This window comes from Ochotona princeps, chromosome 20 (genome assembly GCF_030435755.1).
Source record: "Ochotona princeps isolate mOchPri1 chromosome 20, mOchPri1.hap1, whole genome shotgun sequence".
Classification (NCBI taxonomy): Eukaryota; Metazoa; Chordata; class Mammalia; order Lagomorpha; family Ochotonidae; genus Ochotona; species Ochotona princeps.
The window spans coordinates 11,504,254-11,528,249 of NC_080851.1; the positions used below are offsets into that span (position 1 = coordinate 11,504,254).

The 23,996-nt window shown below is 44.3% G+C and overlaps 1 protein-coding gene across 2 annotated transcripts in view; it reads left to right on the forward strand.

Moving 5' to 3' along the window:
* ASB4 (ankyrin repeat and SOCS box containing 4) overlaps nt 1-23,996 on the forward strand; it is a 44,487-nt gene that overhangs the window by 18,581 nt on the left and 1,910 nt on the right. The window contains exons 3-5 of one of the 2 annotated variants that reach the window (XM_004582318.3): nt 8,280-8,770; nt 15,158-15,271; nt 16,280-17,261. In XM_004582318.3, coding sequence (XP_004582375.1) covers nt 8,280-8,770; nt 15,158-15,271; nt 16,280-16,468 — 794 coding nt within the window. In that variant the 3' untranslated portion in view covers nt 16,469-17,261. Of the gene's footprint in view, nt 1-8,279; nt 8,771-15,157; nt 15,272-16,279; nt 17,262-23,996 lie in introns of those variants that run through there. The other variant, XM_058678343.1, reaches the window with a different exon arrangement.

Genomic DNA, 23,996 nt, shown 5'->3' on the forward strand with positions numbered 1-23,996 from the left:
TATGTCACAGGGCAGACTTGGGCAAACATTGGCTTTCAGGAGGAAGATGGCTTCTAGCTTGATGAGAGGTACACACTGGAACCTCAAGCATTGCACTTGGCCTTGGTGTAGCCCCCCCAGCTTCTCATCTGAGGGCCAAAAATTATAGCGCTGTGGTCCGCCAACTAACAGACCTCCAAGGGTGCCCGTGTCCTCATTCCTGGAACCTCCGAATGTGGTACCTTTCGTGGAAGGGGCTTTGCATATATGATGGTATGAAGATCCCCCTGTATACTGCCTTGGGGCCACTGTGGCTGCGGTGTAGGGAATGGGACAGTGGGAGGAGCCCGTGTTGCTCCAATGGGAAAAGGCTACCCCTTACCACTGCTGGCTGGGAAGGCAGAGAGGGGAGGCTGTGAATTGCAGAATGGGTTGGCCCTAGAAGCTGTAGGACACAAGTTCTGCTGAAGGGGCCTCAGAAGGAAGGCATCTCCATTGGTCCTCCTGTATGCTGCTCTGTTGACAGTTTTCACAGCCAAGAAGGTATATGTATGTCTGTGTATGAATCTACTGAGAGAGAGGAGAGATGTTTGAGGGCTTGTTTTTTTTTTTTCCAAAGATTTATTTATTTTTCTTGGAAAGTCAGATATACAGAGAGGAGGAGAGACAGAGAGGAAGATCTTCTGTCCGATGGTTCAATATCCAAGTGACCACAATGGCAGGTGCTGCGCCGATCCTAAGCCAGGAGCCAGGAACTTCCTCTGGGCCTCCCATGCGGGTGCAGGGTCCCAAGGCTTTGGACCATCCTCGACTGCTTTCCCAGGCCGCAAGCAGGGAGCTGGATGGGAAGTGGGGCTGCCGGGATTAGACCCGGCGCCCATATGGGATCCTGGCACGTGCAAGGAGGACCGTAGCTGCTAGACCACTGGGCCGGGCCCGAGGGCTTGTTTTATGCAGTGTGGAAATAGAAGTCCCGAAGCTGACTCATGATGTGTGGTTCGTCAGGATCTGGCAGGGTGATGCAGCTGGTCCACCTGGAGGTTGCTGCCAAGTCTCTGGCCCGGCATGGAGGGCGTGTTACCCTGCCGGCACAGTGAAGGGTGACTCTACAGCTGCCTTTGTGTAAGAAACAAACAATTCCATCCCAAACTGGAAGGGAACCTGCCAGCTCTCTGGAACTAAGGGGCTGAGATGGCGGCCAGAGGGCGCAAAGGGAGCTGGAGCCAATACTTTTCTCTTTTCTCACCCCCGCCCCTTTGCCTGTGGCATCTTCTAAACCATCATGAAGTGCCACCTCTGGTTTCCCATGCATGGGTCCCCCTGGGCATACCAGATCTCCGCATTAGCAGGAAATCTTTTTCTCCAAGGGCCTGACATGAACCGTGGGCTCAGGGGATCACAGCAGAAACTTCACCTCAGTCCCAACAGTGGTTCTTTCTGTTGACCATCGGCTGTAGGAGGGGTCCAGGTACTGCCTGGGCCCTGGAGCACTCTCGGTCATGGTCAAGGGAGTTGGCTTCTCTGGAGCTGGACTTTGTCATCATTGCTTTGGCTGCTGCTGTTGGCCCTGAAGGAAGGCAGCCCCTTGTCACTTGGTTGATTCTTTTCTCCTGCTGACTGAATGCCCTGCGTGTACCACGTGGTCTCCCTGCTGTCCCGTCTGCGTGCAGCCTGGACCATTCACGTCTACCTTGGGGCTGGTCCAGGCCTCTCGCTCTGAGTCCAGGACAAACAATGTTTTTGTATCCCTGGGCAGAAGAAAAAGTTCTTACTCACTTTTTCCAAATTTGCAGTCTCTCTCTCTCTCTCTCTCTCTCTCTCTCTCTCTCTCTCTTTTATTAAATTTCCTCAGGCTTAATCCCTTTTCCAGATGAATGACAATAACAGCATTCATTTCCTTCGCTGAGAACACCATCCCAACTGTAAGATAGGGTCTCACTTTAGCAGGCCAACAAGATTAGTGCAAAATACTGTGGCGGTAGCCCATTTTCCCAAGTATGAATGATTCAGTCTTATCAACGGTTACTTTGCTAAATTCTAATCAGTGGGTTTATGGAATTAAAAAGATAAAGACCAAAGTAAGTGGAAGGTGACGGGGCTCAGTGGCAGCCTCTTGCCTGCTCTCCAATAGCGTGTTTAGTGAGAGATTTTCTTGAAGGTTAAGTCAATGAAAAATACAAACAAAATGATCAAATAAACATGGGCTCTGTGAAATAGACTGCCTCCTGAGGGATGCGAGCTGTATTTGGAGGAGTTGGCAGATGAGCTTTGATATGAAAAAGATTCGCTTCAGGAGACACAAGGAAATAGTCTGATATTTTCTTCCTGTTTTTGCTGTGGTTAAAATATATATAAATATATATATTTTTACATACATACAGGTAGCTATTGAAGGAGGATGAACTGTGAGAACAGATCAAGAGTGAAGTGGTTTGTTTTAATAAGCAGTTACAGAGCCAGGCTGTGGGTGTGCCGCTTTACCCATGAGCCTTGCTTCTGTCCTGTCTGCTGGCTCTGGGGCTCCTTCCACATTGGCATACCCCTGCGCTCTGCCGGAAGTGTCTTCACCATCTGAGCTCAAACCTGTATGGTCCCATTTAGTCCCATGGCTTCCAATACAGCCATACTCTATCCCACTAACGGTAGTCTGCGTGAACCACAGTGATCTCAAAAATTAGAGTACCATGGTGCTAAGAGATTCCTGTTACCTGATATTTTTGTTGCGCCTTTTTCATGCCTAGTTGTGTTTGGATACACAATTGCTGACCTTTGGGTTACGCTTGTCCACAGTGGTCAGCACACGGTAATGGGCTGCACAGGCGTGTGGTAAGAGAAGCAATAGGCCTGTGTGTGTGGTAGCTAGGTGATGCACAGTTTAAGTGACTCTAGGATGTTTGCAGAATGGATGCCTAGTGCTAAGTGATATGGGACTGTGAAGTCAGCGATATTCACTATCCTGTTTACCAGCCTGACCCAAGAGCCTAGAAGACTTGATGGTGCAAAGCAGGAGCCCTGTAAATATTTGTTCTGTATCCCCCACCATGTGCAAGTCAGAGCATTGCTTCATCCAACAGGAAGCCTGTCCTGTGGCCGTCAGCAACTAGCCTCACCATGTCCTCATCCCTGCTCCCAGCAACCGCTTGTTTGCCTGCTCTGGGGACTTGCTGATTCTGGATTTTTTGTGTAAATGGACTCCTTTAAGAGTTGAGCTTCTGTGTTTGGATTTCTTCTTGTGAAACAAATCAAACACATCAACACTTCATTCTTTTTTAATGAATATTATTCCGTTGCATTAGGGAGACTACAGTTTATTCATCCTGTCATCAGTTATGGACATTTGAGTTCTTTCCACTTTGGACTGGTATTATTATGTTATTATTATGCTGCTATGAACATTTATGTAGTTTTTATGTGAACCCATTTGTCTTGATTATATTTCTAGGAATGCTAAGATGCTGGAATTTTGGGATCGTGTGGTAAAACTGTGTTTGACTTTTTAAACACTCACCATACTGTCTTCCAAAGTGGTAGTATTACTTTATATTTCTGTGAGCAGTGTACAAGGAGTCCCGTTGATCCACATCCTTGCCAGCATTGGTTATTGCCTGTCTGTGCATTTTTTTATCATAGCTATCCTAGTGGATATGAAACTGACATTAAAAAAAAGATTTATTTTTATTAGAAAATCAGATTCACAGAGAAAAGGAGAGACGGAGAGAAAGATCTTCCATCCGCTGGTTCACTTCCCAAGTGGCCAAAATTGCTAGAGCTGAGCTGATCTGAAGCCAGGAAACCAGGAGCTTCTTTCGGGTCTCCCATGTGGGTGCAGGGTCCCAAGACTTTGGGCCGTCCTCGGCTGCTTTCCCAGGCCACAGGCAGGGAGCTGGAGGGGAAGAGGGGCAGCCAAGACACATGAACTGGCACCCATTTGGGATCTTGGCACATGCAAGACAAGGAGTTTAGTCAGAAGATTACATTACCAGGCCTGAAACTGCAATTAAAAAAAAAAAGATTTATTTATTTGTATTTGAAAGGCAGATTACAGAGAGATCTGCCATTTGCCAGTTCATGTTCCGAATAGCTATAATGACCAGAGCTGAGCCAATCCTAAGCCAGGAGCCAGGAGCCTCTTCTGGTTCTCCCATGTGGGTACAGGAACCCTAGAATTTGAGCCATCCTCTGATGTTTTCCAAGATCATAAGCAAGGAGCTGAATCAGAAGTGGAACAGCTGAAACCCAAGCTGGTGCTCATATGGGATGCTGACACTGCAGGTGGATGATTAGCCTGCCTGGCCCCTGTGCAAGCCCTGGAACTATGGTTTTGGTTTGTGTAACGTTTTCTTCTCTGTGTTAGTGACCATTTATATAACATTTCATGAAAATATCTGGTTAAATACTTTCTCTGTTTTTTTAAAGATGATGTTTTATTTATTTTAAAAGCAGAGGGACAGAAAGAGAAACAGATTTTTCCACGTGATAGTTCATATACAAAGTCCAAAGCAGAAGCCAGGAACTTGATCCAGGTTTCTCCTGTGGGTGGTAGGGACGAGATACTTCACCGTCACGTGCCACCTCCCTGGATGCCTGTTGGCAGGAAGGCCAAGGTGGGCACTGAACTGGGCAGCAAGTTTGGCTTGCTCATATGACTGCAACTGGCAGCATCTCAACTGTGGTGCAAATAACTTGCGTTCACCGTTAGGCAGTCCTTACACATCTAGGTTTATGGAAAGCCACATCTGCTGGTCTCACATTTACAGTTCACTAGACTTGTGATTATTCTATATTTGTGAACAACAAAAAAATAGCACTGAGGGCTAGGCTGACACAATGAGAAGAAATGTTGGACCAGGGTCCCCCCATGCAGTAAGAGCATGAGGCGAAAGCTCAGATGGAGGTGGCGAAGCTGTAGACCAAGACAGCCTGGATTTGAGAAAGATCAAGTCAGGGCATTGGCTCTTGATGGTCCCTGAAGCCACGAAGGATGAGGTGTGAGAGAGAAATCAACTTTTGTGGCTTTGAGTGGCATCACAGTAGTGGATTTTTTTTTTTTTTTTTTTGCTCAAATGTAAGCTGTAGGAGAAAAAATGAGTACAGGATGGCAATCAGGGCAGTGTTGAGTGACTTAGCTGAAGGTAAGCTAGAGCTGTAACTGGTCAAGTCCAGTAGGGTGGGGCCGAGGATGCCGCCGGCAGGGAACCCACTGCAGGAGAGGCCAGTGGAAGTTTGGGTAATGATGAAACAATCGGACCCGGACGATTTAGAAATCCCAAGTGTGAGCATTTTGCAGGGTGACGTCAGAACAGGGACAAAGAAAGATCAAGCAATGTATGAATGTGTTCGGTGAGAATGGGAGAGCCGTGGGACTTCGTGAAGTTATAGGTGCGGAGAGCTGAAGAGGAGCCCTCCTGGAAGACAGCTTGAAGGCTGAGGTTCACAACAGGAGGGAGTCAGGGTGCTTATTGATCTGAACCAGGTTCTCAACTCCAAACTGTAGCATGTGTGAGTGAGAGAAACGGAAACTAAAAGGAAATACTGTTTCATCTAAGATTTCATTTACACAAGACTTTGGGGATACACACAAATCTATTTCTCCTAGATTGCAGACTGAAAGGGCAAAACTGAAACGAGAGCTAAGCGGCCAACAGAAAATATGCTTTGATGACAGTTAATAATGAACTTGACATGGCACCACGTCACATCGTTGACGAAGAAACAGGCTGGAAAAACAGCTCCAGAACGTGCAGGAAATACCCTGCTTAGGAAAGAAAGAGATGTATGCTGTGAATAATAGATGTTTCTAAAGAATACTTGCTTGTTTGATAAGGAGTGAGACAATCTAGGTAAAACTTTCAGCGCATGCTCAAAGACAGCAGAAGGAACGGAGCCAGCTGACACCTGAATTTTAGACTCCGGATCTTCAGAACTGTGGAAGGATAGGTTTCTGTTGCTCTGGGTCAACCCCCCAATGCCCACGATGGCTGGAAGCAGACAATCCAAAGTCCAGAGGCAGTAGCTTCCTCCAGGTCTTCCCCCTGGGTGCAGGGACCTAAGGACTGGAGCCACCCTCTGTTGCTCGTCCCAGGCCATCAACAGAGATTTAGATTGGAAGTGAAGCAGCCAGGACACAGACCAGCAAACCATATGGGATGCCAGCAGCTATGAAGCTGGCCCCTTATTTTTAGAATCTTAAAATATTCTATTTATTTGAAAGAAGGGAGGGAGGGCAGGAAAAGAGACAGGTTTTCCATCTACTGGTTCACTCCCCAGATGCCTGCAATAATGAAAGCCAAAATCTTGGAAATTAATCCAGGCCTCCTGTATGAGTGACAATGACCTGAACACCTGAACCATCACTACCTCCCAGCATGTGCGCTAGTGAGAAGCTTCATCAGGGGTGGGCTCCAATCCACCTCCAAAACATGCTTTCAAAAGCTCCAAAGAATGTATATTTCTGGCCCCTGCTTTCTTGAATAAATCCCAAGGTCTCAAATCAGTGAGTAATCAAATCCTCCTATTTTATTGACTCCCCAGAAGAATTGTACCTCAGGACACGGTTCATGTCTAAAAACAAGGAGCTGCTACGCAGAGAAGGAAATTATACAGCCTGGTTATTTGCATGGGGAAGTTTAGGAACAATATTCAACCTCCAAGTCCATTAGAAAACAGAGTGTGGTGTGTTCCAAGTTGATCCTGACACTGTCGCCCAACACTTTGCTTCTGTTCTTTCCTGGGAGTTCTCCAGTGCTGTAACTGGCTCCGCATAGGACCCTGCACAGGATGCTTTGTGCCGTAGCAGAGCTGGCCTGAAGGCAGACCTCAACCAGAACTCTTGAGCAGGACACTGATGGTCTTGTGTTACAATCCTGCCTTCTGCAAGACAGGGGTGGCACCTGCTAGAGGCTTTAGACACCTCTCTGGGGGCTGGACACTATGCTACCCTTCCTTCTTAGCTGTTCCCCGTTGGGTCAGAGGAGATCATCAATCAAGGACTAAATAAACAATACACAAGTGAACAAAATGGAACAATTAGTTCTCTAGTGTGTTCTAGATTTCATATCCAAAAGACAGTCAAAAATCGTAAGATTTTTTCCTCCAGGGAAGGACCGATGAGGTCCACTAAGCTCAACACCAAGGAAGCCAGGCTGTATTCACTCAGACTTCAGCTTTGATTGTTAGTATGGTGTACTTTGGGAGAAATTTCTGACCTTTCCAAGTATAAATTTCTTCATCTGTAAAATCAGGATAAAAACTGCACCTGTTAAAAAGGACTGCTGTGAAAATTCAATGAGGCCATGATTTTATAGCTAAATGCTATAAATGCTTAGAATATATAAATGCTTAGAATGTTCATGTAGTTAAGTGCTTAATAAATAGTAGTTGCTGGAATAAATAATAATCTCTTCTGATTTATACTTGAAGCTATAACAATTTCCAATAGAACTGATTATAGTGGTGGCCCCTTAGGTTCATCCCGTTCAATTAAACAAGGAAGGGAAATTTCAGGTTTTCAAGTTGGCCATTCTAGTAGTTAACATTCCCTAGCAGAAAAATGAAATTCATTTCAGCTTCCTGGTTTGTTAAATAAGTGGATTGAATTCAGTAACTTCTAAAGAGCTTTCCCAGCGCAAAACAATTCATATTTTTATTATCCTTTGTCGATCATAAATCAAATGTGTTATGATTTCTGAATGTGTTTCTTTCAGTTATTATTCCTGTTATGCTAGGTTCTGTTGTCTTGAGGCTAGCTTGGGAGTGAACTTGTGTGTGTGTGTGTATAGTTTTCTCCTGTTGTGTTAGAAGGAACCTCATAGGTGTAGGTGGCTCTATCCTGCCATTTCAGTCAAGGACAAGCACAGTTTCCATACACTGAAGTTTGCCTACATTGCAGGAGAAAAACAGTCACAAAAATTGATGCCGTTTGAAGTGATTGTATCAACTTTAAAGGCTGCTACATGGTCTGTATTTGACATCATATTGGCTAATAATTTATTCATAAAAACTGTAGAGGTTGAGGAGTTAATGATGTTTTCAAGTCCATCTGCGAGTAGTAACTCAGATTCAGAGATGCCAGCCTTCTGGGAACAACCCTTTGTTCTTGGACCTGGGTACATTCGCTGGTTGTTTCCAAGGAGTGATTACCATGGGGACCAGAAGGGGAACCTGGTGGCGGTAGCAGAAGTGGATAATGATTGGCTGCCAGAAACTGAAAGAATCAATGACAACACTCTTGTTTGGTGAACCTGAGAGACTGTGACCATGAGGTAGGATTAAATCATCATTTCTTCCATTTCTCTTCACAGGGGCCAACGTGAACATGAAGACCAACAATCAGGATGAAGAGACGCCCTTGCACACAGCTGCCCACTTCGGCCTCTCAGAGCTGGTGGCCTTCTACGTGGAGCACGGCGCTGTTGTGGACAGCGTGAACGCACACATGGAGACCCCACTGGCCATTGCTGCCTACTGGTCCCTCCGCTTCAAAGAGCAGGAGTACAGCCAAGAGCACCGCCTCATCTGCCGCATGCTGCTCGACCACAAGGCCGAGGTCAATGCTCGGGATGATGACTTCAAGTCTCCCCTGCACAAGGCAGCCTGGAATTGCGACCACGTCCTCATGCACATGATGCTGGAAGCTGGTGCCGAAGCCAATCTCATGGATATCAATGGCTGCGCTGCCATCCAGTATGTGTTGAAGGTCACCTCGGTGCGCCCGGCCGCCCAACCTGAGATCTGTTACCAGCTGCTCCTGAACCACGGGGCTGCTCGTATCTACCCGCCACAGTTCCACAAGGTGAGGCAACAGGGGCACGGAGCATCCCCTGCCAGACAGCCCTGAAGCTTCCCTCAAGCTTGTTGGAGGCCAAGGTCTTAGGGTCTTCTATTAGGCTATTCATTTATACACGTATTCCTAGCTATCTCACCCCTGCACAGGTTTGTGTGAACCTGGATCAGGAAGCTAGGGATGAGAACAAGAGTGATGCATTGAATTTTAGCATCTTGTCTGAACACCAGTGAACTGGAGATGGCTCCCGCGAGGTGAATGGTGTCAGACAGACACATATTTGCCCTGTTTAAGCTTTGGAATTGGCTGACAGCCATGAAAGGGCCATCCAGTCTTTCAGCTTACTGAATGCTAGTATTTAGGAAGCACTACAAATGTATTTATTACATATAATGAACTAATCACCCCGGCACAAGAATTCTGTGTTTGTTAGCTAACACACCTCATTCTTACAACAGTTTTGTTAAGATGTGTACTGTTGTTAATCCTTATCTACTGATGGGGGGATGGGAACACAGAGATGTTGAGTAACTAAACTGAGCTCGCACACAGTACCCACGCCAGGATTCAGCCATAGACACTCTGCTCCCACCATCTGTCCCGCACGGCCTCTTTTTAAGACCCTTGATCTGTAAACTCTGATGGACTGGCAGGGAGCAGATGCTCACAGTAGAATGGAAACATGACACTCTGAAGGAGCTTAGAATCCAGCAAGAAAGACACATGCAGGAAGGGATAACTTGAGTCTGCCATGGTAAATAATACAGTAGGGGAGCAGAGAAAAAAGAGAGAGAGAGAGAGTTTTTCATTAAGTTGAAAGTATGAATCTGGTAGCCAAAATGTAGCTTACCTTAAAGTAAAAAAATAAATCAGAATGTACTTGGCATGCCCCTCAATTCTAAAACTGTAGCAAGCAGTAGAAAAATTTGAAGTAGGAACTAGCCAACTAAAGCAAGACCACTGGAAATCAAGTGGCAGAAGTTTTACTCAGTTCACAGCTGAGTTCTGTCTGTGACCTAGCATGCTTGCATTGAGGGTCAGAAGGCTCCAAGTGCTGCAGCTGCTCGGAACCAATTCCTGATGGACACCTTGCAGAACATTCAGACATAGCAGCTTCTGTGGCCTGTAACCTCAGGCAGGAATCTTCCCTTGATCTCAGTATTTTAGTGGAGGACAAGTAACTTTCTCATTAAACTGTGTAAAAGGTAAAGCTCAAAATGTCTTGGCATTTTCTCAAAATCCTTAATAGAGAACCCCAAAGGATAATGGTTAGGAAGAATGAAATAATAGCATTACAGTAACTGCCCTTTGTTAAATAGGCTCTGGAAAGAAAATTTTATTTTTATAACTCACCTAAGAGGTAAGCTAAGCTAAGTCATATTACACTGTTTCTGTGCATCACAAGAACTAAGTGGTCAGGTTTACTCATTTGTTTATTTGACAAATATTTGCTAGACAGCTGTTGTCCCCTAGCTACTTTTATTTTCTGGAGATAGAGCAATCATCAAATAAAGACCTTCCTGGGTGACACTTGGTAGTGGGAGACAGAAGACAAATAAATGCTGTGTGATATGTTGGGTACAATGAAGGAAAACGAAGTTGGACAAGAAAATAGGGGAATACTGGTTTGGGGGAGGGGTGCTGTTTCTATGTGATATTTACATAAGCAGAATAGATAAATAAGTAGAAAGCTAGGTGGACACTAGCTGCCTGGCGAACACCCCAGACCAAGAGAAAAGGAATTGCAAGAGTCTTGAGGGAGACTAATATGTGCATGGTGCCAATACAACCTTTAGCCATGAGTAGCTACTGATTAGCTTGCGTGTATTTTCTGAATCATGCATTGGCATCATGCATTTAGCTAAAACAAAAATGCTGAAAGTCTTCAAGGTGTACATGGAACACAACATTTTAATTTACTTGTTAGGGTGTTCCTGTTTTAATTTTATCTCTGCTTTGTCATGTATAGCTCATTCTTTGTAGACTTAGGCTATTCATTTAGGAACAAAGAGGCACAGATTTGAACTCAGACAAACTTGGATCCTGCCAGAAGGTTCCTGAGCCTCAGTCACTTCCGCTATGGAATGATTATACCCTGCCTATATACTTTGGCGGTAACACTCAGACTCAGTGCTTCAGCCAAACTACATTGTGGCCATGTAGTGCATCACAAATCCATTCAGAGCCCGGAGAACAGTGACAAATACTTCTTCGTTCTTGCTCTTGGTCTCCTTTCAGTCCCTACAGGATCTCTCCCAATTCCTCCTCTCAGCCCTCCTCCTGCATCCATAAAGATCTTTCCCTTGGTTTACTTCCATTTCTCTCCCATCCTTATTTCATGGGAGTCTGGCTATTCTTCATCCTAGATGCTCTGGAAAATAAGCCATTCATCTCTCCCATGCAGCTTACATCCTGAAGTGCAATGCTGCATGCATTTATGTCCTGGGATCACTTTCCTTGCAGAGCAAAGAAAGGAGAGGGATGCAGGATCCTCTGGCATTTTCCGCATGGGTGATCTCATAGCAGCCTTCTCCTAAGGCATCTTGTGAACTAAAGGATGCAATATCTGACAAGCCTTTAGCCCAGTGCCTGGCGCGGAGTAGCGCTTAGCAAAACATGGTTACGGTGGTTACCATTCTCCCCCATTTGTGGAGTGGCAGAGTTGGTGCTCCTAGGTTGGGCTTAGCCTCCGGGGCATCAGGAATAGGAGAGCCAGGGTGTGCATAGCTTACTGCCTCCAGAGTCAGGCTTGAGTTGTGTCCTGAAACTCACTGCTGGTTGACTAAAGTAGGTTTCTGAGAAAATGACTTTAAAAAATCCTCTTCTTGTTCTTTTGTCTGGAAGTGGTGTTGAACTTAAGGATTTCCCTGGCTGTATTCCTAAAATGTGTCTGTGATCCCATGTAGGACTCCCTCCTTCCTAACCCCACGTGTGGCAAGGAAGATGTTATCATTCAGTTCTGTTTGCTCCTCCACCTCACTCTAGTTCGGCTGTTTGTTGAAGAGATTGAGGGCACGTACAGGTGGGTACCGGAAGATGGCTGGTATTTGTAAACATTTTTGTTGCCACCGAAAAGACTATAAGAGAGCTGGCTACCTTCCAAAGGAAAACCAAGGAAAAACTATTCAATTTACTATGCAGATGCTTCAAAGTGATTTAAAACAACTACTCCACAACCTGACTTTGCACAGGGAGAAGTCATCTTTACGACAAGGAAAAGACTGACTCATTTATCCAGAAGATGAAGTGATTTGTTCTCTTGTGGTTGGGGAATTCAGTTCCTCATTTACAAGGAACAAGGTCAGGACTGAGGATTCTGTCTTCCAAATACAAAGCAAATTTGTAGAGGGTGTATTTCACCGAAAATCAATGTATAAATTACAAACAAGGGAAAAGAGAGAATTACAGGATGTGCCATTGTTTCCCAGGGTACAAAAGGACATTTGACTTTTTTTTTCTTCTCAGCATAATTCAGAAAGAAGTGACACCCTTGGGAGCCAAGATTGGGTTTTCTTGTAGGGCAAGAATGACATTTTTCGAGGGGAGGGAAGAGTGGGGTGAGACTTTGGGGAAATGATTGCCGTTGGTGAACAGTACTGGCTGTGAAGCCTTTCTTGTGGTCATGAAGAACATTCTGCACACCCATCACTCAGGGTCCAAGCGCCAGGTGCCCTTAGAGGGCCTCCGGGAGAACATGGATGGGAAGAGGACTTTATCTTGGATTGAGCTCTTAATAGGTAGTGTATATATGTGTATCGACACATTTGAGAATCTGCGGGTGAGGAGAGGTGTCGAAAACCTCAAGTTGTCCAGTTATCTTCCCAGGAAGTGGCGCCAGAGATGCCAGAGACACAGGGGGGGGGAATGAAACTCTGCTTCCTCCCAGATCTGGGAAGGCAGAAATTCCTCCCTTCGGGATCTGCACCAGCCCCGTGTAAACTGATGATCCAAGATCTGTTGTTTCCTAAGACTTTTTAATTGGATTTATTTATTCTTATGGAAAGTCAGATTTTTACAGAGGAAAGGGGAGGCAGTGAGGAAGATCTTCCATCCACTAGTTTACTCCACAGGTGAGCTAGTCGGAGCTGAGCTGAGCTGAGCTGAGCCGATCCGAAGCCAGGAGTTTCTTCTGGGTCTGCCACGCAGGTGCAGGGCCCAAGGCTTTACTGCTTTCCCAGGCCACAAGCAGGGAGCTGGATGGGAAGTGAAGCAGCGGGGATAGCGCCCAGATGGGATCCCAAGGCAAGGACTTTAGCTAATAGGCTACTGTGCTGGGCCATTTCTAAGACTCTTTTGTAATTGTTTCCTGGTGAAATAATTGTCGAGCCTCAAGAAGGTGTGTCCAGCTGCCTTAGTTCTAGAAAGAGGCAGTGAAGGCTGCTGGGGGAGGTGTCAGGCTGAGTGGAGCCTGTTATGCTTCAGGAACTGAGTCTCCTGTCAGCAGAAAACTTAGTGCTTGGTGTGTCAGCAAAAACGAGTGGTGCAGGGAGAGCTTTGGACTTTGTGCATCTAATGGCTTTTGAGAGTCAGGGCTCAGAGCCACCTCATGTATTCTCAGGTGTTTTTACCCTAACCACCGTAGCTCTTTTTTTTCCTGTGGAGTCACACTGGCCCATGTTTGAGTACTGACTGCTACTTACCAGCTAAATTCCAGAGTTTTCAGCTTTAGGTTTTAAGTCTGCTCACTGCAGACAGTTCCAGGCCTTAGATCCTAGGGTTGTTTGAAGACAGCAGTCTCGGGTATGTGAAGAAGTGACATAGTCTTTGGCAGACAGCAAATCCTTATCAAGGCTGTTCTTTCTCTTGCTTCCTTTCCTGCCTGTAACGATTCCCCACTGGGTAGACCATGACTCTCTTCCTTCTGCCTTTGTACTAATGTAGATTTCAGCCAAGCACAAATATGGGTGGCATCGGATTTGCATCTTCATCTTGCCATCCCACGGGGGCATCTTCTGTGTCTTTTTTTTATGGAGATGAAGACGTTGTCATGAGGAAAACAAAACAAAACATGGTTTTCACTTGAAGCTTGCCATTCTCTATTGGCCTCTAGGGAGGAACTCCTCTTACCTTCATCTTGAATAAAATTTGGAGTTTTAGTTATTTAATGAAAGCCGACCTTTGTATTACTGAAAAGGCATTGATTCAGTGCCTTGAGTGACTAGAGGATGTCCTATTATTAGAGATCAACTCGGAGTGGGTGTGGCGTCCCCCTGTCTGGGGCATCGCTCCAGGAAGAAGGGCTCAAGGGAACAGATTTGTATGAACAAGAGAAGTAATCAAGCTTCATTTTGTTGTGGTCCCAGAAGCAACCCTCTTTGAGAAATTGAACAGATCTTCACAAAGTTCATGGAAAATGTGTTATGAAAAAACTGGGCATGGATTTCATTTTTTTCATCAAAATAAATATATTTTTGTAAGATTTATTTGTTTGTTTGTTTGTTTGTATATATTGGAAAGTCAGAGAGGAGGAGAGAAAGATCTTTCATCCATCAATTCACTCCCCAACTGGCCACGACGGTTGGAGCTAAGCTGATCCAAAGCCAGGAGCCTGGAATCTCTTCCAGGTCTCCCACACAGGTGCAGGGTCCCAAGTCTTTGGGCTGTCCTTGACTGCAGGGAGCTGGATGGGAAGTGGGACTGCCAGGATTAGAACCATATTACCAATGGGATCCTGGCACGTGCAAGGCGAGGACTTTAGCCACTAGGCTACCTCGCTGAGCCCAAAATAAATATTTTTTAATTTTGTTTTTCAACAAATTTTTTGAAATACATTAAAACTGATTACCTTCCACCACCACCACCACCACCTTTCTGTCATGTAGGATCTGAAGTTGAACTCATCTTGTACAAGATATCTTTCCATAACTCAACTCATGCATCTGTCCCCCTTACAATTTTTATGATATCATATTTTAAACCATACAATCTAAAACTTGAACATATGGATCACCTATGTATCTCCATCAGTCTTGTTTCATCATGTGTTTTGGCCTCCCATTCTTACAATGGGTCTTCACCGGAAATCAGTGTTTTTCATATTGGAATTTTCTTTTGAGCTAGAGGAGCCTCCAACGCACCTGGAGGTATCATCTGAGATCAGCATCTCTGCCAGGAATCTTAATTCTGGGCAGAAAAAGCAAGTCTTCAGGTTCCCACCTTATCTGCTAGCACCCTTTTTTATTTGTTCCTGGATGGTGGAAAAGGTTTGGTTTGATTTTCTTAACCTGTCCACTCACAATGAAGGCTGGTGATGTGTTTGAGTACTTAAAGGCCTTCATCACCTCCAAATCACTTCGGAACTCCAGGAACTATCATAGACTTATAGATTCTTAATGGCTCTGGAAACAAAAGCGTATGTGAGCATTGAATGCTTGTGAATCTGTGCTCCCTCTGCAGGTGATCCAGGCTTGCCATTCTTGTCCCAAAGCCATTGAAGTTGTCGTCAATGCCTATGAACACATCAGGTGGAACATTAAGTGGAGAACAGCCATCCCGGATGATGACTTGGAGGTAAGCAATCAACTCATTTCTTACACTTTTTCCCCTCAACTCATCCTTGCCAGATTGTGATAGAAGTGTGGAATTGCTAATTAACAGAATTGGCTTTGTGAATACATTTCAAGCCAACCCGAGTGCAATGAAACAAAGGGTTATAAATATAGATGCTAGGGTGGGTAGTTCCAGCACATATGTGGTGTTATAGAATGTCATGGGGGATGTCGCCATGTAAGGGCAGATTAAACAGGTCCATAAAGATGACAGTTTCACTTGCTTTCCAAAAACTTAGATGATAGTGTTTGGGATTGCTTATAGAGCATTTTTACCCAAAAATGGAGGTGTTTTGTGTAGATGCATTCATTTACTTTAAAATATCTTGGTGTGATTCTGAAACAGGCCACCTAAACCCACTGTGATGGGGGCAGCTGGAAAAGCACTGGCCAGAGCCACAAACTGTGGTTTCTGCTGGGCGGGCTTTGGGTCTTTGCAGCCTCCGTAAACTAGCTCTGCCCATACAGTTCCAGCATATGCTGAGGAACCAGGCCTGAGGACAAGCTTCCCTGGGCTCAGAGGCTGAGGGCAGAGACACGCCATCTTATTCTGCTACCGACTAGCTGGATTACCTTGAAAGTTACTTAACTTGCCCAAGCTTCGTCAATCCTTCACTATTTTTTATACATCTGCACATAATGGTCACACCAGGCACATGAAATGCATGAAATAGTATTTGAATTAATTAAAAAGTGCTGGCATGATCTGTAGTGGCACATTCCTGCGTGGCACATTCATAGAAGTCTGTTTTATTTTGCTGAGTTCTGAATTGTACAGTATTGTTTGTTCTTCTCTCTCCTCTTTATCTGTACTTGCTTAAGCCCATCCCCACTCCACCCCCCCATGAATTTCTTGTTTCATGTTGGATTACTTTCGAAAGGCTGAGAAGCTGCCATTATGTGTAAAGCAAGGACTCCAGGAATCATTGTGGGGCCTCTCTAACTGGAACCTTCTGTCCTCCCTTTGCAGAAATACTGGGATTTCTACCACTCTCTCTTTACCGTGTGCTGCAACTCTCCAAGGACGCTCATGCACTTGGCACGATGCGCTATTCGAAAGGCTTTGAACAACAGATGTCACAAAGCAATTCCCTTGCTGTCCCTCCCATTGTCATTGAAAAAGTACTTGCTCTTAGAGCCAGAGGGAATCATTTATTAAGCCTTAGGAGACAGCAGTTCCTAATCCTAGATGTGTGAGTGGACGTGCTAGTTAGACATAGTTTGCATAAATGAAGTAGTGCTTGGGTTGATTATAATACATCAGAGATTCTGAAACACTTTTAAACACTCTATAGTTAGTTATTCCTGGTATATCGTAGTGAGTAGTGAGGGAGACTAAGGGGTGAAGTTAAGTATTCTTCAAATACAAGAATGCATTCAAAAAGTATTCATATAGTAGTAGTGTCTGATATGTGTAGCATTCTTATTAGCGGCATGATATGTATGAGAAGCTCTTCATGTCTAAAATGGGACCCACATTTTCGTAAAACCAATCTCATTCTCTACCTTACCACTAATAAGTTTACATTATCATTTAATTTTCAGTATAGCAAGTTTTGTGATTAACCTCTTTTCCCCAGGACCCCTTAGCTGTAGTGATTGTCACACCCCAAACCAAGTTTCCTGGCTTATAGTGAAGAAAAGACATGAACGTAGTTAAAACCACGGAGATCTTTTAGTTAAAAGATTTCGGAGTGCAGAAGACTGGTCCATTTACTGGTCAAAAATGGACCTTTCAACACACGCTCCTTGAGCTGGAGACTGGAGGTATGTGGATGAGTGCCACGGGACTCCTGGCCTCTGGGGGCTGACCTTTGAGCAGAGGATCCGAACACAGAAGTAAAGAACTTCAGTGTCACAGGCTGGGCAAGAGTACAGGTGCTGGCTCATTATTAGTGCTTTGCTTTTGAGTTTCTGGCATGAAGCGTGTGTGTGTGTGTGTGTGTGTGTGTGTGTGTGTGTGTGTGTGTGTGAGAGAGAGAGAGAGAGACTTTTGAAAGCATGAAGGTTGAGTGAGTGGTTTAAGTAGAGGAAATCTCCTGCTAGTCTAGATAGTGTTTTAGTGTGCTTTCCTTACTAGTGCTTTGCCAGACTCTTAGAAATATTGCACACTTTATGGCTGTGTGTGTGTGTAAATGACAAGGAAGTACAGGAACATGGACGGAAGGAAGTATGTGAGGGAAAAGAGCTTGTTTTTGACTTTGGGCTTTTAACGTAACAGAGTGATGCCACAGAGCACAAAGTTAAGGAGCCCTTCGCTAGTGATGGCAGGCTACGGAAAGCAGAAGGGAGGACTTTTTGGCGGTGGTGAAAGCTGGAGTGAGTTGGAAAGATAAGTGTGTAATCAGGCTTGATAGTTTGACATTTGCAAAAAGAGAAATGTAGATAATTGACCACTGGGCCTCATGGCTTAGAAGGCCAACCTGTTTTCATTGTTTTTATTGTTCTTATTAATCACTTTATATAAGCTCATTGCTTCTTAGGTCACATTTTAGAAGTTAGAAGTAATTAGAGCAGACAAATGTCTTTGTGAGTTGTGAACTAGTGTCTTTCGTTTCTGGGGTGTTCTACTTTGGGGTGCTCGAGTGTTAATAGAGATGATGTTAAATATTGTACTAGGACACTACTAAGTCTTGCTTCTCTACGAGAATTCTCTGATGCCTGGAAAGGCATAGGAGACACCAGAGGTAGCCTGATCATCCTGCTAGAGTGTTAGTCTCACTCGTGTTTGTGTACGTGTGTGGCTGGTGGTGGTTTACTATGTGGAATGCTGCATTTGCATAATTGTTTGTGTAAAATACACCCTCTCCCCACCCCCACACACACAACCACAGTCTATTGGCATCAAGTGGTGCTACAAGACATCCTAGGGTTACCAGGGGTGCTGCAGGGCGCCCTCCATTCTCAGCTGCATTGCCTGGGGGCAAATGAACCTGGGGTTGCAGACAACCGGGAGTGGGTGTTGCTTGGCTTGCTTTGCTCAACCGTTTGTGTCCCTCTAGCAGATAATACATGGCTATGTGTCTGGAGTTATTTGTGCAACATTTTAAGTAAATGTTCCTTCCTTGAACTTTCCTTTAGAGAACTTAAATAAAGCTCTTTGATTGCTCTCATCTGTGTGAGTTGTCTGCTTACCAATAAAACACTTGTGTTTTTTTCCTTACCCAACTTTGGCTTTTCATCAGCGCCCCTGAAGAATTGTACGTTTCCTTGCTTCTCCCACGTTGAGAAAGCAGAAGAGGACAAGCAATTGTGCTGTAAATAAGTTAACTGTTTCAGAAAAGATTGAGAAGATCGATGCGAACCAAGTACAAATAAAACTCAGCAGTTACTTCTGAAATAAATGCTTCAATAACGAAGGAATTGTTCTGAGTCATCCTCTCCCACTTCGCACCATCGCTGTCTTCCTGGGGTTTGTCGTTTGCCCTCATTCTCACCATGCACTCAGCCCTGGGCAAAGCAACAGAGGAAATGATGTCCCCAGGATGCCTTGTCGCTTTCTGTACATCGGTGTCTAATGTCCCGAAGGGAAAAATAATCTCTCTTCTGCAAGTTTTGCGAGAGCCGGAATCTGAAAAGAAAAAAAGACCACCTGTGCAGTGTTCTCTCCCCTTTTCAAAACCTACACCTGCTTGTGTTCTGTCTTTTAATCACCTACTGTCACATCTCAATATCATTCTTTCTTCCTGTATATGGTGGGTTCTGATAGAAACACAGTGATCAAAAGATGATTGTAGGGGTCAGAGCGACGGCTCAACTGCTGATCCTCTTGCTGTGTGCACCAGCATTGTAAATGCGCACTGATTCATGGTCAGGCAGCTCCACTTCCCATCCAGCTCCCTGCTTGTGGCCTGGGAAAGCAGTGGAGGACGGCCCAAAGCCTTGGGACCCTGTACCCATGTGGGAGACCTGGAAGAAGCTCCTGGCTCCTGGCTTCGGATTGGCTCAGCTCTGGCCATTGCGGGCACTGGGGGGGGGGGGGTTCAACCGGTGAATGGAAGATGTTTCTCTTTTCCTTATCTGTATTCCAATAAAAATAAATATTTTTAAAGAAAAATGGCGATTGTATGGATAAGAAAAGTAATACATCATTTGTACTGGGTTATTAATGTTGAGAAGGACACTCTCAATCAGTCATCTGATTGTAAAGAACTTGCTGAGTTCTAAGATGCTGCACTTTCAAAACTTTGAAAAAAAGAATACTTTTGTTCACTTGTTTTCTCTGACATGCAAACACCATAGTTAGCATCTGGAAGAAATTCCTCATCGTTTTTTTTCTTTGCTTTTTTTAAAAAGATTTATCTATTTTTACTTGAAAGTGAGATTTACAGAGAGAAGCAGAGACAAAGTGGCCGCAACAGCCAGAGCTAAGCCAGCCGAAGCCAGCAGCCAGAAACTTCTTTGAGGTCTCCCACGTGGGTGCAGGGTACCAAGGCTTTGGGACTTTAGTCACTTGGCTACCATGCCGGAAGCTCTTTTGTTTATTTTTTTTTATTTCACTTTAGATTTTACTTTTTAAGAAACATTTTGATCTTTCGGGTTATTTCTAACACTTTTTTTCTCTTTTTATGTTCTGTGATGCAGTTTTGTGAGTATTTTCCTCCTTGGTTGGATGTTCAGAGTCTAGCAGTGAGTGCCTGGTTTTATCTGGGTTCATAGTCTGACTTCTCTTACTGGATTCATAATCTAGGATAGCATACCTGCTCAGTGTCTCAGTTTCCTCATGATAATAGAATATTTATGGGGTTGATTTTTAGGGCTGAATTGATAATGCCTTGAAGAATACGGGGCCAAGCATGACCTTCAGTAAGGATTTGCTAGTACTGCTTTTATTTTCATGAACATCTTCCTTATTGTGAGATGGGTTTGTACCAGTGGGGCCATGCAGCCTTAGTGTGCAGCTGGAGCCATGGCGGATGCACAATGCATTTCTCTTCACTTGGTGAGCTCCCCTTTGTGTGCCAGGCACTTCGTCAAGTGAGGAATGGAACGGGCCTCTGATCTTGGAGTTTTTTCAAGTGGGAGGTGGGAGTAGAAAGAATATTGCTATGATGAATTAGCAAATAAACAGATCAATTGAGTTTGGAAACTTTGCCCTTTGGGAAGTGGCCTGATCAAGGATCCAGTGCCTCCGTTTACTTTCTCATGATGGCTGCGTAGTCACGTGCAAATTGACCTCATTGGGCAGGATCAGGCCTTGGTATTTTCCATCTTGAGTTCAGAAAAGGGTAGTAGCACATTTGCTTTCTGGCAAGAGCAGTGCACATCAGCAGTGAGTTTCCCAACAGTGAGAATGACTGCATTCAGAATGAATGAACGGGGAGAGTTGGGGAATTGATTTCACTTACTCTTTGTTGCCAAAAATTCATTCCAGCCAATAACATGTAGATTTCTGTGCCCAAAGTGGAAGGGAGATGAGGGAAGAGTTGTTACTAACTCAATGTAAGATTCACTTTTCTGTTGTCACTGAGAACCAAATGTCTCTTTTGACTGGATACATCCAACTGAGTTATTTTTCCCATCAACCTGACATAAAATAGTTGCTTAGAAAAGGTTTTTGAAAACATGTATTTCAAAATAATAAAATAAATACACAGTATTTAATTTCCCCATTCATGTTTGGTCACACCTGCCACCCGTAGGAGAAATTCTTGCAATCTGGGATTATATCCTCCATGAAGCAGTCATTCCAAACCCTTACCCCCTTTCTTTCTCTCTTTCTAAAGTAACACTAAGTGGTTTAGGTAAGCTTAAATTTCTTTACTAATTGGATTTCTCAGAGATAAACCTCAATGATATTGGATAACAACTATGCAAATACATGCTAATCTGTTCAAGGAAACAAAAAGTCATGCTGCCTTTTATTTCCTAACTTAAAAACACCTTGCATTTCATGTTTATCAAACCTGGAAAGAAACATTACATGGGACATGCCAAGCAAGTTTAGATACAGAAGGGAGCTGACTGGGGGGATTTTCAAAGTGTAGGAGCCTAGATACAGTCTCCTCAGAGTCAGAGGAAGGAAATGTACTTCTTGGTTCCAGACCTGGGAGAACTTGAAAATCAGTATATGACAAATGGTGAGAACCAATCAGTTTGGTGCAGGAATCAAGATATACACACTGGACATCCATTCTAAGTGCCAATTTTCTCTAGGTCTTGGCAGAATGACGTTCATGAAATGCGTCAACTGGAATCCTGGTTTCCTGGTAAAGTCAATGGGAAAACCAGCAAGAGAATGCGACCCCTTCCTGGTACCCTGTTTTTCAGGCCTCTAGTTGGGGGAAGCTGAATCCTGCATCAAAGCCAAGCTTGCAATGGCTTTGATGTCTCTTTACTAAACAGCTCTCCTTGGGTCACAGTAACTGTTCCACTTGTCTTTCAAACCTAGTACAGTTGGGCTTCCCGTGAGCTACCTTTGTCCATGTTTTGGTGTTTAATTGTTACTGCCAGGTTTCCCCTATGTTACTTATGTTTCCCAAAAATAGTTCATGATTAAATTGTCTTTACCCCTGTTTGACATGTTTTCTGTTTCTTTCAGGGATCTTGGCAGATGCACACACACTTGTAGCATTCTGATAGGCCTGCCAGAGCCCTGATGTTAGCCGGGTAGTCAAGTGCTGTTGCAGCGAAAGGCAGGTAGAGGTCACTGTGGAGCAGGAAAGGTCTTGTACAAGCAAACAGACTTGCTCTTGAGACATGGAGGAAGGCACAGGCTGGGAGTTCTGTCAGAACAGTGGAGGGGATAGCATTTAAGATAAGTGTTGGCTTTGATGAAGGGCTCAGCCTGGGATGGGCAGCATCACCCAGTTAGTCAACATTGGTGAATGCAGAAGAGGAACATGTGTTGCAAGAGATTAGATAGGAGCATTTATGCAAAGTCTAGAATCTGGGGGGAGTACTTTGGGGGAACCAATGGATACTATCAGCATCATTATCATCAACACATAACATGTATAGGATATTTTATCATTCTCCACATCACCCTTCTGATGCTTCAAGCAAAAACAAAACACATAATTGTATCTTCATTTAATCTCAAATATTCTTCTCTGTTCCTGAAGCCTTAGATGAAGGCTTAGATTTGAAGAAATATAAAAGGTGACACTAATTAATGTTTTCCTTTTTGTATATAATCTGTGGAAGAATTACTCTTGAGTGTAAAAGAGATTTTAGCTTTTCATTTTAATTTGTTTAAAGATTTATTTTTATCAGAAAGGCAGATTTTGCAGAAAGAGGGGAAGACCAAGAGAAGGATCTTCCATCTACTGGTTCATTCCCCAAATGGCTGCAGTGGCTAGAGCTGAGCTGATCTGAAGCCAGGAGTCAGGAGCCAGGAGTCTCTTCTGGGTCTCCCATGCAGGTGCAGGGACTGCAGGACTTAGGCCATCTTCTACTGCTTTCCCAGGCCATAAACAGGGAGATGAGTTGGAAGTGGGACAGCCAGAAATTACCACCCATGTGGGATGCTGGTGCTTGCATGCGGAGGATTAGTTGAGCCAATGCATCAGCCCCAGTTTTTTTCAATTGTAATAATAAAAGCTTAAGACATTTTAAAAATTGCGTTTAGAGAGTGAGGCAGGGAGAAAGAAGATTCTCCTTCCAAGGTATTAGAGAATGGCAGAACAAAAATAACATTTGAGTTCTGTCTATAGTTCTCAACCTTGGAAGTTCAAGTAATGAATTATTTACAAAAGCACTGACGTGGTCATTGCCCAGAGCCTCATGGACTGCTCCCTCTTCCTCCCCCCCAACACTGCTGGAGTCTGGACTCTTAGGATGATCCAATGAGGAAGTGTAGGCATTAGTAATTCTCACTAAACCAGCTTTTGGTTAAGTTAGGATGAAGGCATCAACTGGAAGGAGCTTCAGTTGCCAGCACTGCCGTGTGGTCCAGGACTTTGGAATTCAGTGATTGAGGTTTTGATGTGGATTAGCGTATTTAGTGTCAGTGACAACTTGTACCAGTTTCTTCACTGGTTTTGATCTTCTTTATTGGATAGCAGTGATTAAATTCTTGTCACACAGCACTCTTCAGGGAATTATAGAAAACGAATCGTGTAAAGCATCTGAAACAGCACCATGAATGTGAGTCCAGTGATTTCTGAGATGGCACATACTTCTGCATTGTGAGGGCATTGCATGGAATATTCTAGAGATGTGGCAGGGTTTCTAATGTACCTATGTGCACAGGCCAAAGACCTAACTTTGGTTTTTAGAGATTTATTTATTTGAGTAAGTTATGGAGAGAGAGAGTAGAAATCTTCCAACTTCTAATTCATCCCCCCTCCCCCCGCCAATTGCCACAACAGCCAGGGCAGGACAAGACTGAAGCCAGGAGACAGGCTCTCCAGACTGGTCCCCCAAGTGGGTGGCAGGGATGCAAGTGCTTGGGCCATCATCTGCTGCCTCCCAGGTGCATTAGCAGGAAGCTCGATCTGAAATGGAGCTGCCAAGACTCTAAGACATCACAACATTGGCTTAACCAGTTGCACCACAATGTTCACTTTCAACTTTTATTTTTTGTTACATTTTCATTCTAAGAGTTTTCCTGTTTCAAGCCAACTTGCCAGTGGTTTGCTGCTTTTGGCACTTGGTTTTAGAGGAGTGGCCTGTGGGAGAACATTTCTTGCTGTCTGAACTGGAGCTGTGCTAGGATTGGCAGGGCTTATTTCTAAAATACAACC